The 14,949-nt window shown below is 46.5% G+C and overlaps 1 protein-coding gene across 1 annotated transcript; it reads left to right on the forward strand.

Moving 5' to 3' along the window:
- Positions 1–216: 216 nt before the first annotated feature.
- slc39a9 (solute carrier family 39 member 9) lies at positions 217–14,884 on the forward strand. The gene is made up of 7 exons (XM_038967835.1): positions 217–1,106; positions 1,402–1,510; positions 2,514–2,720; positions 3,348–3,416; positions 5,115–5,200; positions 13,852–13,986; positions 14,091–14,884. Exons 1-7 carry the CDS (start codon positions 1,005–1,007, stop codon positions 14,325–14,327), a joined length of 945 nt encoding a protein of 314 aa, XP_038823763.1. The 5' UTR covers positions 217–1,004; the 3' UTR covers positions 14,328–14,884.
- The last annotated feature ends 65 nt before the right edge of the window (positions 14,885–14,949 follow it).

The following is a 14,949-nucleotide window of genomic DNA, read 5'->3' on the forward strand; positions in this document are numbered from 1 at the left end:
AATAGTATTTTTGTAGAGTTGTATTTTAGAGTTGCAGCAGTGGGAGTTAGAGAGAGAGACTAGTTCTAAGAAAAGATTAACCACAACCAGCTAAAACGGTTAAACTTGTTATACATGTAATACATTGGTTTACGTTTGAAACGTCTGACGTATCGGTCAGCGAAGAAAAGTAAACAGAGGAAGAATGCAGATTTTGTGCATGCGCGTGGCACGTTTACGTGGCATTGCATGAACAATGAGCGTTACTCGGAAGTGCTAAATTTGGCAGAAACATTTCGAGCTAGATAGCTATAAAGAATAATAGCTAAGTGCAGTTCGTTTTGAGCAATAAAAAAATTATTTAAAAAAAAGCTATATTGAAGAGTACGATATGGGCAATACACTTTCTAGGGATGACAACGTGTCAACTGTAGGCAACAAGACTTGTGAGGGAAGATAGTTAGCCTAGCAGACAATCTAATTTACTAACGTTACAGTAGCTAGTACTAGACTGTTTAGATTTCTGCAAAAGTAAGAATCAGATTAGCTAGATTGACATGATTGCATAAACAACCGTGTTCAAGATCAATACCGTCGTGCCTCGTTAAATCGTTATTTAGCTAGATAGCGGAACTGACAACATGGCTGTTAGACCTCTGTGCAGCTAGTTTTAGCTAGCTATCATTGCTGCGAAGTCGATTCTTGTGATCATTGTTTGACATTTTAGTCATTAAGTAGACGCTCTTGTCAAGAGCGACTTACAATTCATGAATTCGTTTTAAGATAGTTAGGTGAGACGACACATCACGTTACATTTTCCCTCAAAGTATTTATCACCAAAGTCAGTGCTAGTGGGAAAAGAGATTTAGTGTTATTTTTACAGTTGGCGTTATCTGTCAAGCAATCAAGCTAGCCAACCTATCTAGCTAGTCAGTTTCTGGGTTCAGATTAGTCTGAGTTTACCGCTCTAACTACCGCTTTCAAGTAGTCAGGCTAATAGTTGCTAGCAAAGCACAGCTTCAATTATGTCTATGGACGACTTCACTTCGATCAGCCTGCTGTCACTGGCAATGCTAGTGGGATGTTATGTGTCTGGAACCATTCCTCTGGCTGTCAACTTCTCAGAGGTGAGTAGCACTCAAACTACAACTTTGCTGAGTAACAAAATTGAATTTGAAGTGTGGTCTTCAGCCGAAGTCCTTAGCTACTGAAATTACTATGCACATAAAGGCACACCTTTTAGTGTATCAATCAGACTGTTCTAACCGTCACATGATGTTCTACATCTTCAGTGATGTTAGCTAGCCTAATAATTGCTATTCCGAGGCCAAAGTTCATGTGTTGACTATTGACCCTACCCCTCCTCCCCTGTCCTGGTTGTCCTGCTGATGAACCCTCTCTCCTGGTTGTCCGGTCCTGCAGGAGAAACTGAAGCTGGTGACGGTCCTGGGAGCAGGGCTGCTGTGTGGTACTGCCCTGGCTGTCATCATCCCTGAGGGGGTGCATGCCCTGTATGAGGAGGTCCTGGAGGGTGAGACTCAATCTGCATACCAAATGGAACCCTATTCCCTTTATACTGGTCCAACGTTAGCTAGCCCTGTTCCAACGTTAGCTAGCTCTGGTCCAACGCTAGCTAGCCCTGGTCCAACGTTAGCTAGCCCTGGTCCAACGCTAGCTAGCCCTGGTCCAACGTTAGCTAGCTCTGGTCCAACGTTAGCTTGCCCTGGTCCAACGTTAGCTAGCTCTGGTCCAACGTTAGCTAGCCCTGGTCCAACGTTAGCTAGCCCTGGTCCAACGTTAGCTAGCCCTGGTCCAACGTTAGCGAGCCCTGGTCCAACGTTAGCTTGCCCTGGTCCAACGTTAGCTAGCTCTGGTCCAACGTTAGCTTGCCCTGGTCCAACGTTAGCTTGCCCTGGTCCAACGTTAGCTAGCCCTGGTCCAACGTTAGCTAGCCCTGGTCCAACGTTAGCTAGCTCTGGTCCAACGTTAGCTAGCCCTGGTCCAACGTTAGCTAGCTCTGGTCCAACGTTAGCTAGCTCTGGTCCAACGTTAGCTAGCTCTGGTCCAACGTTAGCTAGCCCTGGTCCAACGTTAGCTAGCCCTGGTCCAACGTTAGCTAGCTCTGGTCCAACGTTAGCTAGCTCTGGTCCAACGTTAGCTAGCTCTGGTCCAACGTTAGCTAGCTCTGGTCCAACGTTACCTAGCCCTGGTCCAACGTTAGTGAAGCAAACTCTCTGAAGTTTGAAGACATTCAAAGTTCCTTCATAGAAGCCGCTCCTCCGTAGGTATAATTCTATGGGCCTAATTCAGATAATACGTGTCACAACAACAAGATGCCCAGCGCTTCATGACTAGCTTTCTCCTCACCCACAACATTTCAGTCGTATCCTACACTACACTTCTCCGGAATAAATCCATTTATATTACATGTTGTAATGCAACAAAATAGGAAAAACGCCAAGGGGGTCAATACTTTTGCAAGGCACTGAACGGTCTGGGTCTGGGTTAGGGTCTCAGTCTCTCTCTCTGTGTAGGTGTGCACCACGCCCCTGGCCAGGTGGAGGGGGTGGAGGTGTCCGAGCCCAAGGAAGGTGTGGATGCAGCTCTGGGGGTCAGTGGGGAGCACAGCCACAGCCACGAGCACCTCCATGCCTACATCGGGGTTTCCCTGGTCCTGGGGTTTGTCTTCATGCTGCTGGTCGACCAGATAGGAAGCGCCCACGTGCACAGCAGTGCTGACGGTCAGTCTACACACACACACACACACACACACACACACACACACACACACACACACACACACACACACACACACACACAGACATGCAGCAGTGTTGACGGTCAGTCTGGACAATTAAATCAAATGCCCCCCTGTGTTTTTACACTGCTGCTACTCGTTGTTTATTATCTGCTCATAGTCACTTTACCCCAACCTACATGTACATATTACCTCGACTAACCTGTACCCCCATACACTGACTCTGTACTGGTACAGTGTATATCGTCTCGTTATTGTTATTTTATAGTGTTACTTTTATTATAATTTTTTTTACTTTAGTTTATTTACAAAATAGTTTCATAACTCTATTTCTTCAACTGCATTGTTGGTTAAGGGCTTGTAAGTCAGCATTTCACGGTATTCGGCGCATGTGACAAATAAAATATGATTTGACACACAACAGTGGCAGTCAGTGTGTGATGAAGGCTGTTTCCCTGGACAGATTAAGTCTAGTCCTGGACTAGGACACATGCTCAGTGGAGCATCACCAGGTCTTAAACTGTCCAGGGAAATCAACCAGGGTTCTGATTTGTTACAAGATTTGTCCATTGAGTGGTCTGTATGTCTGATTTGGTGTGTGTTTGTTTAGATCCAGAGTCTGCGAGGATTGCCAGCTCAAAGATCACCACCACCTTGGGACTGGTTGTCCATGCGGCAGGTAAGATGGCTTCATTATACAATGTTTCAGACCAAGATGTTTTAGGAAGAAGAGAGAGTGGAAGTCTATGGAGGCTTGTAGGTGGATTCTGCATCTTATCTACTGAATGTGGATTGTCAATTGTTTTGGGTGTATATTCTGTTTATTATAGGTCAAATTCATTAGGTCAAATTCCTGGTACATATACACTGACTATACCAAACATTAGGAACACCTTCCTAGTATTGAGTTGCACCCCCCCCCCCCCCAACCCCCTTTTCCCCCTCAGAAGAGCCTCAATTCGTCAGGACATGGACTCTACAAGGTGTCAAAAGCGTTCCACAGGGATGCTGGCCCATGTTGACTTCAATGCGTCCAACAGTTGTGTCAAGTTGTCTGGATGTTCTTTGGGTGGTGGACCAGTCTTGATACACACGGGAAACTGTTGAGTGTGAAAAACCCAGCAGCGTTGCAGTTCTTGACACAAACCGGTTCGCCTGGCACCTACTACCATACCCTGTTCAAAGGCACACATACACAATCCATGTCTCTATTGTCTCAAGGTTTACAATCCTTCTTTAACCCGTCTCCTCCCCTTCATGTACACTGATTGAAGTGGATTTAACAAGTGACATCATTAAGGGATCATAACTTCACCTGGATTTACCTGGATTCACCTGGATTCACCTGGTCAGTCTGTTAGGGTTGAATGGCGGGAACCCGGTTACTGGGATTTACCGCCCAAAACCACTCCCTTTTCACGGGATAAATAACTGAGAGGAACTGATAAAATGATTATTATAAATTATGTATATGAACAGCATGGCGTGAAATGGAACTGTTAAATGATATGTGATGTCTAAATCTGTCTTCTCTACAGCCTCTGTATGATGAATCAACACTCAGGGGAGAGACAGACCATCTCAGGGTGGAGGGAGGGACAGGCGGACCGTCTCGGTGTGGAGGGAGGGACAGGCGGACCGTCTCGGTGTGGAGGGAGGGACAGGCGGACCGTCTCAGGGTGGAGGGAGGGACAGACCATCTCAGTGTGGAGGGAGGGACAGGCGGACCGTCTCGGGGTGGAGGGAGGGACAGGCGGACCGTCTCAGGGTGGAGGGAGGGACAGGAGGACCGTCTCGGTGTGGAGGGAGGGACAGGAGGACCGTCTCGGTGTGGAGGGAGGGACAGGCGGACCGTCTCGGGGTGGAGGGAGGGACAGGCGGACCGTCTCGGGGTGGAGGGAGGGACAGACCGTCTCGGGGTGGAGGGAGGGACAGGGGGACCGTCTCGGGGTGGAGGGAGGGACAGGCGGACCGTCTCGGGGTGGAGGGAGGGACAGGGGGACCGTCTCGGGGTGGAGGGAGGGACAGGCGGACCGTCTCGGGGTGGAGGGAGGGACAGGGGGACCGTCTCGGGGTGGAGGGAGGGACAGGCGGACCGTCTCGGGGTGGAGGGAGGGACAGGCGGACCGTCTCGGTGTGGAGGGAGGGACAGGCGGACCGTCTCGGTATAGAGCAGCAGTTCACAATGCCTGTAGACCCATCATCTCATCATTGTAACTTTTTTATTGTGACAGTTAGGTCTACATTTGCTCCAGCATAGCCTATGCTCCATTAATATAAAGAACGAATGAGCGTCTAATTTACCCAACTTTAGAGCAGGTGTTCTTAATGTTTTGCATAGTGTGCTGGGAAAATAAAGGTGATTCTGATCTTCCAGCTGACGGAGTGGCTCTCGGAGCAGCTGCTTCAACTTCCCAGACCAGTGTTCAGCTCATTGTCTTTGTGGCCATCATGCTTCACAAGGTACAGTGACAATAACAACACCTTCGTCTTCTTATCGACATCTTGTGTTTCAACAGTCCATCTCAGTGTGTATATAATGAGTCACTGTGTTGTTTAACACCCTTCCTTCCTTCCTTCCTTCCTTCCTTCCTTCCTTCCTTCCTTCCTTCCTTCCTTCCTTTCTTCCTTCCTTCCTTCCTTCCTTCCTTCCTTCCTTCCTTCCTTCCTTCCTTCCTTCCTTCCTTCCTTCCTTCCTTCCTTCCTTCCTTCCTTCCATATTGGATCCTCTGTCTCTCAAAGACACGTGACATGCCCACTAGAGGTCGACCGATTATGATTTTTCAACACCGATACCGATTATTGGAGGACCAAAAAAAGCCGAGACCGATTAATCGGCCGTTTTTCTTTATTTTTTATTATTTCGTTTTAGATTTTTTTTTTTGTAATAATGACAATTACAACAATACTGAATGAACACTTATTTTAACTTAATATAACACATCAATAAAATAAATTTAGCCTCAAATAAATAATGAAACATGTTCAATTTGGTTTAAATAATGCAAAAACAAAGTGTTGGAGAAGAAAGTAAAAGTGCAATATGTGCCATGTAAGAAAGCTAACGTTTAAGTTCCTTGCTCAGAACATGAGAACATATGAGAGCTGGTGGTTCCTTTTAACATGAGTCTTCAATATTCCCAGGTAAGAAGTTTTAGGTTGTAGTTATTATAGGAATTATAGGACTATTTGTCTCTATACCATTTGTACTCCATATACCTTTGACTATTGGATGTTCTTATAGGCACTTTAGTATTGCCAGTGTAACAGTATAGCTTCCGTCCCTCTCCTCGCCCCTACCTGGGCTCGAACCAGGAACACATCGACAACAGCCACCCTCGATGCATCGTTACCCATTGCTCCACAAAAGCCGCGGCCCTTGCAGAGCAAGGTGAACAACTACTCCAAGTCTCAGAGCGAGTGACGTCACGATTGAAACGCTATTAGCGCGCACCCCGCTAACTAGCTAGCCATTTCACATCGGTTACACCAGCCTAATCTCGGGAGTTGAAGTCATAAACGGCTCAATGCTTGAAGCACAGCGAAGAGCTGCTGGCAAAACGCACGAAATTGCTGTTTGAATGAATGCTTACGAGCCTGCTGGTGCCTACCATCGCTCAGTCAGACTGCTCTATCAAATCATAGACTTAATTATAACATAATAACACACAGAAATACGAGCCTTTGGTCATTAATATGGTCAAATCAGGAAACTATCATTTAGAAAACAAAACGTTTATTCTTTCAGTGAAATACTGAACCGTTCCGTATTTTATCTAACGGGTGGCATCCATAAGTCTAAATATTGCAGTTACATTGCACAACCTTCAATGTTATGTCATAATTACGTAATATTCTGCCAAATTAGTTCGCAACGAGCCAGGCGGCCCAAACTGTTGCATATACCCTGACTCTGCGTGCAATGAACGCAAGAGAAGTGACACAATTTCACCTGGTTAATATTGCCTGCTAACCTGGATTTCTTTTAGCTAAATATGCAGGTTTAAAAATATATACTTCTGTGTATTGATTTTAAGAAAGGCATTGATGTTTATGGTTAGGTACACGTTGGAGCAACGACAGTCCTTTTTCGCGAATGCGCACTGCATCGATTATATGCATCGCAGGACACGCTAGATGAACTAGTAATATCATCAACCATGTGTAGTTATAACTAGTGATTATGATTGATTGATTGTTTTTTATAAGATAAGTTTAATGCTAGCTAGCAACTTACCTTGGCTTCTTACTGCATTCACGTAACAGGCAGTCTCCTCGTGGAGTGCAATGTAAGGCAGGTGGTTAGAGCGTTGGACTAGTTAACTGTAAGGTTGCGAGATTGAATCCCTGAGCTGACAAGGTAAAAATCTGTCGTCCTGCCCCTGAACAAGGCAGTTAACCCACCGTTCCTAGGCCGTCATTGAAAATAAGAATGTGTTCTTAACTGACTTACCTAGTTAAATAAAATTCCGATTTCCGATTGTTATGAAAACTTGAAGTCGGCCCTAATTAATCGGCCATTCCGATTAATCGGTCGACCTCTAATGCCCACCCACCCTCTTGAAAAAGCTGCCGATTTGAGTTAGTTTAACCCATTCATCTCAGTTTCATGTAACTGCCAAAATAATCTAAGCATTTCTGTAAATTAGTGATACAAAGTATATTGAAAGCTTCCACACGTGTGGTATTGCCATCCCTGGGAAATGAACTGAACTGAATGACTACCTACCCGTAGCTTCCGTCATCGTGAAGTGCTTCTAGAGCAGGCCTGGACAATTATTTACCATGGAGGGCCACATTACAATATATTTTTACCATCGCGGGCCAGAATCATATTACAGGATTATACATCATGTGTATTACTGACAGATATATCTACTGTAAATCACATCCAGATATTCTACTTATTTTACTGTTTTTAACATGCACAGAAATAAACCACATCCCATGTTCTCCTTTTGGTAGGTATTTTCATTATTAAACATGCAATGAACTACACGGAGGGAAAAGTACACTGTGCATTCAGCACCACGGACAGAACTCTTGTTAACGGGTAGTTATGCACAAAAACACAAGAGAGAGAGAGCTCAACATTACGTTTAAACTCCTCAATCAGTGTGAGCAGTGAAGTCTCTGATGGGCATTGACTAGAGCAGTGAAGTCTCTGATGGACATTGACTAGATCAGTGAAGTCTCTGATAGGCATTGACTAGAGCAGTGAAGTCTCTGATGGGCATTGACTAGAGGAGTGAAGTCTCCGATGGGCATTGACTAGAGCAGTGAAGTCTCTGATGGGCATTGACTAGAGCAGTGAAGTCTCTGATGGGCATTGACTAGAGCAGTGAAGTCTCTGATGGGCATTGACTAGAGCAGTGAAGTCTCTGATGGGCATTGACTAGAGCAGTGAAGTCTCTGATGGGCATTGACTAGAGCAGTGAAGTCTCTGATGGGCATTGACTAGAGCAGTGAAGTCTCTGATGGGCATTGACTAGAGCAGTGAAGTCTCTGATGGGCATTGACTAGAGCAGTGAAGTCTCTGATGGGCATTGACTAGAGCAGTGAAGTCTCTGATGGGCATTGACTAGAGCAGTGAAGTCTCTGATGGGCATTGACTAGAGCAGTGAAGTCTCTGATGGGCATTGACTAGAGCAGTGAAGTCTCTGATGGGCATTGACTAGAGCAGTGAAGTCTCTGATGGGCATTGACTAGAGCAGTGAAGTCTCTGATGGGCATTGACTAGAGCAGTGAAGTCTCTGATGGGCATTGACTAGAGCAGTGAAGTCTGATGGGCATTGACTAGAGCAGTGAAGTCTGATGGGCATTGACTAGAGCAGTGAAGTCTCTGATGGGCATTGACTAGAGCAGTGAAGTCTCTGATGGGCATTGACTAGAGCAGTGAAGTCTCTGATGGACATTGACTAGATCAGTGAAGTCTCTGATGGGCATTGACTAGAGGAGTGAAGTCTCTGATGGGCATTGACTAGAGCAGTGAAGTCTCTGATGGGCATTGACTAGAGCAGTGAAGTCTCTGATGGGCATTGAATAGAGCAGTGATGTCTCTGATGGGCATTGACTAGAGCAGTGAAGTCTCTGATGGGCATTGACTAGAGCAGTGAAGTCTCTGATGGGCATTGACTAGAGCAGTGAAGTCTCTGATGGGCATTGACTAGAGCAGTGAAGTCTCTGATGGGCATTGACTAGAGCAGTGAAGTCTCTGATGGGCATTGACTAGAGCAGTGAAGTCTCTGATGGGCATTGACTAGATCAGTGAAGTCTCTGATGGGCATTGACTAGAGCAGTGAAGTCTCTGATGGGCATTGACTAGAGCAGTGAAGTCTCTGATGGGCATTGACTAGAGCAGTGAAGTCTCTGATGGGCATTGACTAGAGCAGTGAAGTCTCTGATGGGCATTGACTAGAGCAGTGAAGTCTCTGATGGGCATTGACTAGAGCAGTGAAGTCTCTGATGGGCATTGACTAGATCAGTGAAGTCTCTGATGGGCATTGAATAGAGCAGTGAAGTCTCTGATGGGCATTGACTAGAGCAGTGAAGTCTCTGATGGGCATTGACTAGAGCAGTGAAGTCTCTGATGGGCATTGACTAGAGCAGTGAAGTCTCTGATGGGCATTGACTAGAGCAGTGAAGTCTCTGATGGGCATTGACTAGAGCAGTGAAGTCTCTGATGGGCATTGACTAGAGCAGTGAAGTCTCTGATGGGCATTGACTAGAGCAGTGAAGTCTCTGATGGGCATTGACTAGAGCAGTGAAGTCTCTGATGGGCATTGACTAGAGGAGTGAAGTCTCTGATGGGCATTGACTAGAGGAGTGAAGTCTCTGATGGGCATTGACTAGAGCAGTGAAGTCTCTGATGGGCATTGACTAGAGCAGTGAAGTCTCTGATGGGCATTGACTAGAGCAGTGAAGTCTCTGATGGGCATTGACTAGAGCAGTGAAGTCTCTGATGGGCATTGACTAGAGCAGTGAAGTCTCTGATGGGCATTGACTAGAGCAGTGAAGTCTCTGATGGGCATTGACTAGAGCAGTGAAGTCTCTGATGGGCATTGACTAGAGCAGTGAAGTCTCTGATGGGCATTGACTAGAGCAGTGAAGTCTGATGGGCATTGACTAGAGCAGTGAAGTCTCTGATGGGCATTGACTAGAGCAGTGAAGTCTCTGATGGGCATTGACTAGAGCAGTGAAGTCTCTGATGGGCATTGACTAGAGCAGTGAAGTCTCTGATGGGCATTGACTAGAGCAGTGAAGTCAGGTGTAGTTTCTGATGTCAATATGAGCAGGATTGCTGAGAGGTGAGAGTCAGTAAGAGATGATCTGAGCCTTGACTTGTTATATTTCATCACTGAAAATGTCTGTTCACGTACATATACTACCGTTGAAAAGTTTGGGGTCACTTGGAAATGTCCTTGTTTTCCATGAAAACGTACATCAAATGAGTTGCAAATGAACTGGAAATATAGTCAAGATGTTGACAAGGTTATAAATAATGACTTTTATTTAAAATAAAAATCGTGTCCTTCAAACTTTCATCAAAGAATCTTCCATTTGCAGCAATTGCAGCCTTGCAAACCTTTGGCATTCTAGTTGTCAATTTGTTAAGGTAATCTGAAGAGATTTCACTTCATGCTTCCTGAAGCACCTCCCACAAGTTGGATTGGCTTGATGGGCACTTCTTACGTACCACACGGTCAAGCTGCTCCCACATCAGCTCGATAGGGTTGAGATCCGGTGACTGTGCTGACCACTCCATTATAGACAGAATACCAGCTGACTGCTTCTTCCCTAATTGGTTCTTGCATAGTTTGGAGCTGTGCTTTGGGTCATTGTCCTGTTGTAGGAGGAAACTGGCTCCAATTAAGCGCCGTCCACAGGGTATGACATGGCGTTGCAAAATGGAGTGATAGCCTTCCTTCTTCAAGATCCCTTTGACCCTGTACAAATCTCCCACTTCACCACCACCAAAGCACCCTCAGCCCATCACATTGCCTCCACCATGCTTGACAGATGGCGTCAACCACCAAAGCACCCCCAGACCATCACATCGCCTCCACCATGCTTGACAGATGGCGTCAACCACCAAAGCACCCCCAGACCATCACATCGCCTCCACCATGCTTGACAGATGGCGTCAACCACCAAAGCACCCCCAGACCATCACATCGCCTCCACCATGCTTGATAGATGGCATCAAGCACTCCTCCAGCATTTTTTCACTTTTTCTGCGTCTCACGAATGTTCTTCTTTGTGATCCGAACACCTCAAACTTAGACATGTCTGTCCATAACACTTTTTTCCAATCTTCCTCTGTCCAGTGTCTGTGTTCTTTTGCCCATCTTAATCTTTTATTTTTATTGGCCAGTCTGAGATACGTCTTTTTCTTTGCTACTCTGCCTAGAAGGCCAGCATCCCGGAGTCGCCTCTTCACTGTTGACGTTGAGACTGGTGTTTTGTGGGTACTATTTCATGACGCTGCCAGTTAAGGACTTGTGAGACGTCTGTTCCTCTGTACGCTTATGTAGATATTCCATTTAAAAAATTGGCCGTTTCCAGCTAGAATAGTCATTTACAACATTAACCATGTCTACACTGTATTTCTGAGCAATTTGATGTTATTTTAATGAACAAAGAAATGAGCTTTTCTTTCCAAAACAAGGACATTTCTAAGTGACCCCAAACTTTTGAACGGTAGTGTAGGTTGTGTAGGTTAACCCAAACAGTACAAACGTCTTCTGAGCTCCACTCCTAATCTTTGGAAAGTTTTGTTCATCGAGAGATGCATAGAACCTCCTCAGTGACATTCGTTTTGAATAGTTCTCCAATCACTGCATCAGACTGAAGATCGATAAGCTCAAGTTGCAGGTCACTGGGAGCGTTATCCACATTGAAGGTGAAAGGAGAGGAAACCAACATCATGTCATTTTCCAACACTTTGAAATCCTCAAAACGACGAGAGAACTTACCGTTCAAAGCACGCAGCAGCGATGTATACTTCTCCCGCTGTTCATCTGATAGGGAACAGACTAGTAGTGTCGGAAGGTGGGTGAGATTGTTGGCTTCTACTTGGTGGGTCAGGAGGAGTCATTTTCCCTTGAAGGCTTTGACAAGGCTGTACATCTGATGTGCAAAAATGGGAGACGCAGTGCCAGGCCTGGATTTGAGTGATTTTAGGGGCAGGGACATTTGGCTTTCAAGAGGCCTAATCTGCCTGGGCAACAAGGCCATCTGCTAGAGCACCAAGGTCATTAACCAAAAAAGCGCATTTTTAAATTGATTTGAAAACCGGAAAACACTAGCTATTCTGTTAAGAATGTATGGAAGTGTATATAAATGTACACAAACTTTAATTAGACTTTTAATCGGGAAAGTATTCGGACACCTATTTCCTCATGTTGTTACGTTACAGCTTTATTCTAAAATGGATTAAATAAAACATTTTCCTCATTAATCAACACACAATACCCCATAATGACATCACAATACCCCATAATGACAAAGCGAAAAACAGGTTTTTATACATTTTTGCAAATGTATTACAAATTTAAAAAAACAAAACAGAAATACCTTATTTTCAGACCCTTTGCTATGAGACTCGAAATTGAGCTCAGGTACATCCTGCTTCTGATGGTGATTGGGAGTCCCATAGGGTGGTGCACAATTGGCCCAGTATTTTCCGGGTTTGGCCGTCATTTTAAATAAGAATTTGTTCTTAACTGACTAGTTTAATAAAAAATAGAAGGGTGGCAGCCGGGAGAAGGGAATTATAGTGATTATTTTCAGCCCAAGGGCACAACGGCCACTGTGGCTGCAAGGCATGGATTCTTTTTTAGAGGGCATCTGGGAAATTCGAAGCACTACGCACTGCCCTTACCCACGTGGATAAAAGGAATGCATATGTGAGGATGCTGTTCATCGACTACAACTCGGCCTTTAATACCATAGTGCCCTCTAAGCTCACCACAAAGCTCATGGCCCTGGGACTGAACCTCCTTGGTTCTGTCCCCGAGGGCCCTCCGTGTTCTACAGTAAACTCCACCACCGCAGACCGCATGGCGCTACAGAGAGTGGAACGCTCAGCCTGTTGGGTGCTCACTGCCTGCCCTCCAGGACAACTACATCACCAGGTGTTGCAGGAAGGCCAAGAAGATCATCAGCCACCCGAGCCACGGCCTGCTCTCCCCGCTTCCTTCAAGAAGATCATCAGCCACCCGAGCCACGGCCTGCTCTCCCCGCTTCCTTCAAGAAGATCATCAGCCACCCGAGCCACGGCCTGCTCTCCCCGCTTCCTTCAAGAAGATCATCAGCCACCCGAGCCACGGCCTGCTCTCCCCGCTTCCTTCAAGAAGATCATCAGCCACCCGAGCCACGGCCTGCTCTCCCCGCTTCCTTCAAGAAGATCATCAGCCACCCGAGCCACGGCCTGCTCTCCCCGCTTCCTTCAAGAAGATCATCAGCCACCCGAGCCACGGCCTGCTCTCCCCGCTTCCTTCAAGAAGATCATCAGCCACCCGAGCCACGGCCTGCTCTCCCCGCTTCCTTCAAGAAGATCATCAGCCACCCGAGCCACGGCCTGCTCTCCCCGCTTCCTTCAAGAAGATCATCAGCCACCCGAGCCACGGCCTGCTCTCCCCGCTTCCTTCAAGAAGATCATCAGCCACCCGAGCCACGGCCTGCTCTCCCCGCTTCCTTCAAGAAGATCATCAGCCACCCGAGCCACGGCCTGCTCTCCCCGCTTCCTTCACTCAGACACGGGCAGTACAGGAGCTTCATGTCAGACGGGCCAATAGTTTCTACCCTCAGACCACCAGACTGCTGAATAGCCACCACTAGTCAGCTACCTAATCCCCTGATTTAAAACTCCTTCTTTAACCCCGTCTCCTCACCTTCATCTACACTGATTTGAAGTGGATTTAACAGGTGGCATCAATAAGGGATCATATCTTTCACCTGGATTCACCTGGTCATTCTACGTAATGGAAAGAGCAGGTGTTCTTAATGTTTGTACACGCCGTCTATATTTTGTAGGTGTGTTTTGTTCTTTGTAATTCCTCTCGTAATTAAACCATGTGTGTTTAAACCCTGTCTCCTATCTTTCCGCCCAGGCCCCAGCAGCCTTTGGCCTGGTCTCTTTCCTGATGCATGCTGGTCTGGAGAGGAACCGGATCCGTAAACACCTGCTGGCCTTCGCCCTGGCAGCACCTGTCCTTGCCATGGTTACCTTCGTAGGACTCAGCCAGGTCAGTTGGTTGTCTCTGGCTATGGTCTCTCCAATACCCCACTACCCCGCCAACCCCCTCCCTATTCTAACAACCCCCAATTTTGTTGTCCTCTCCCCCTCCAGAGCAGTAAAGAGGCACTGTCCAACGTGAACGCCACAGGCGTGGCCATGCTGTTCTCTGCCGGGACCTTCCTGTACGTCGCCACCGTACACGTTCTGCCCGAGGTGGGCGGGACCGGACACAGCCACTCCCCCACACCGGGGAAGGAAGCAGCGAAGGGACTGAGCAAGGTGGAGGTTGGGGCTCTGGTTCTGGGCTGTCTGATACCGCTGGTGCTGTCTGTTGGACACCACCACTAGACACACAGAGGAGACCCAGAGGAGGAGAGGAAAGGAGGGTTTAGAGAGAAAGCAGCCTAACAGACACCTCTTATCACACATCTCAAATGTCTTATTTACCATCAGTTGATGGGACTTCTGATTTGGTTGGATTGCGGTTGTTGTGTCCTCGTCGCCGGGACAACGACCTGCGGGTGGAATCGGAACCGCGCTGGACAACACAAAGGGATGATGATGTCATAACCATAGTAACAAGGACCTCCCACTTGTTCAACACTCTAAAGGAAGTGCTATCTGCTGATACTGATGACCAGACTGCTACCATGTTTTCTGCTTCTTTTAAGCAGACATTTATTTTTCTATTTTCGGGGGAGTGGGTTCTCTCTAGGTAGGCTTTACAGAAAGCAGGGGAGTTGATTATTATGGTTGTATCCTGTTTCAGTGCTACAAATGAACTGTCAACTCCTGAACTCATGTTAATTTACCTGCTTTTGTTGTTGTTGTTGTTGAGGACTGGGCTGTGAGAAATGGAGAGATACTTGTGACATCTTGCAGTAAAACTACAGTTTTTAAATCAAGAGTGATTTTTCACCCTCACTGGTTTTCATGCTATGTTGAGCTTACACTCTGACACACGGTGCTC

Source organism: Salvelinus namaycush, chromosome 28 (assembly GCF_016432855.1).
Source record: "Salvelinus namaycush isolate Seneca chromosome 28, SaNama_1.0, whole genome shotgun sequence".
In the NCBI taxonomy this organism is placed as follows: Eukaryota; Metazoa; Chordata; class Actinopteri; order Salmoniformes; family Salmonidae; genus Salvelinus; species Salvelinus namaycush.

What these genes read in the sequence shown, in the direction of transcription:
- slc39a9 (XM_038967835.1), top strand. Translation starts at nt 1,005, where the DNA reads ATGTCTATGGACGACTTCACTTCGATCAGCCTGCTGTCACTGGCAATG. An exon ending in GTATGAGGAGGTCCTGGAGG is followed by an intron (nt 1,511 to 2,513) that starts GTGAGACTCAAT and finishes CTCTCTGTGTAG; the next exon opens with GTGTGCACCACGCCCCTGGC. An exon ending in CGTGCACAGCAGTGCTGACG is followed by an intron (nt 2,721 to 3,347) that starts GTCAGTCTACAC and finishes GTGTTTGTTTAG; the next exon opens with ATCCAGAGTCTGCGAGGATT.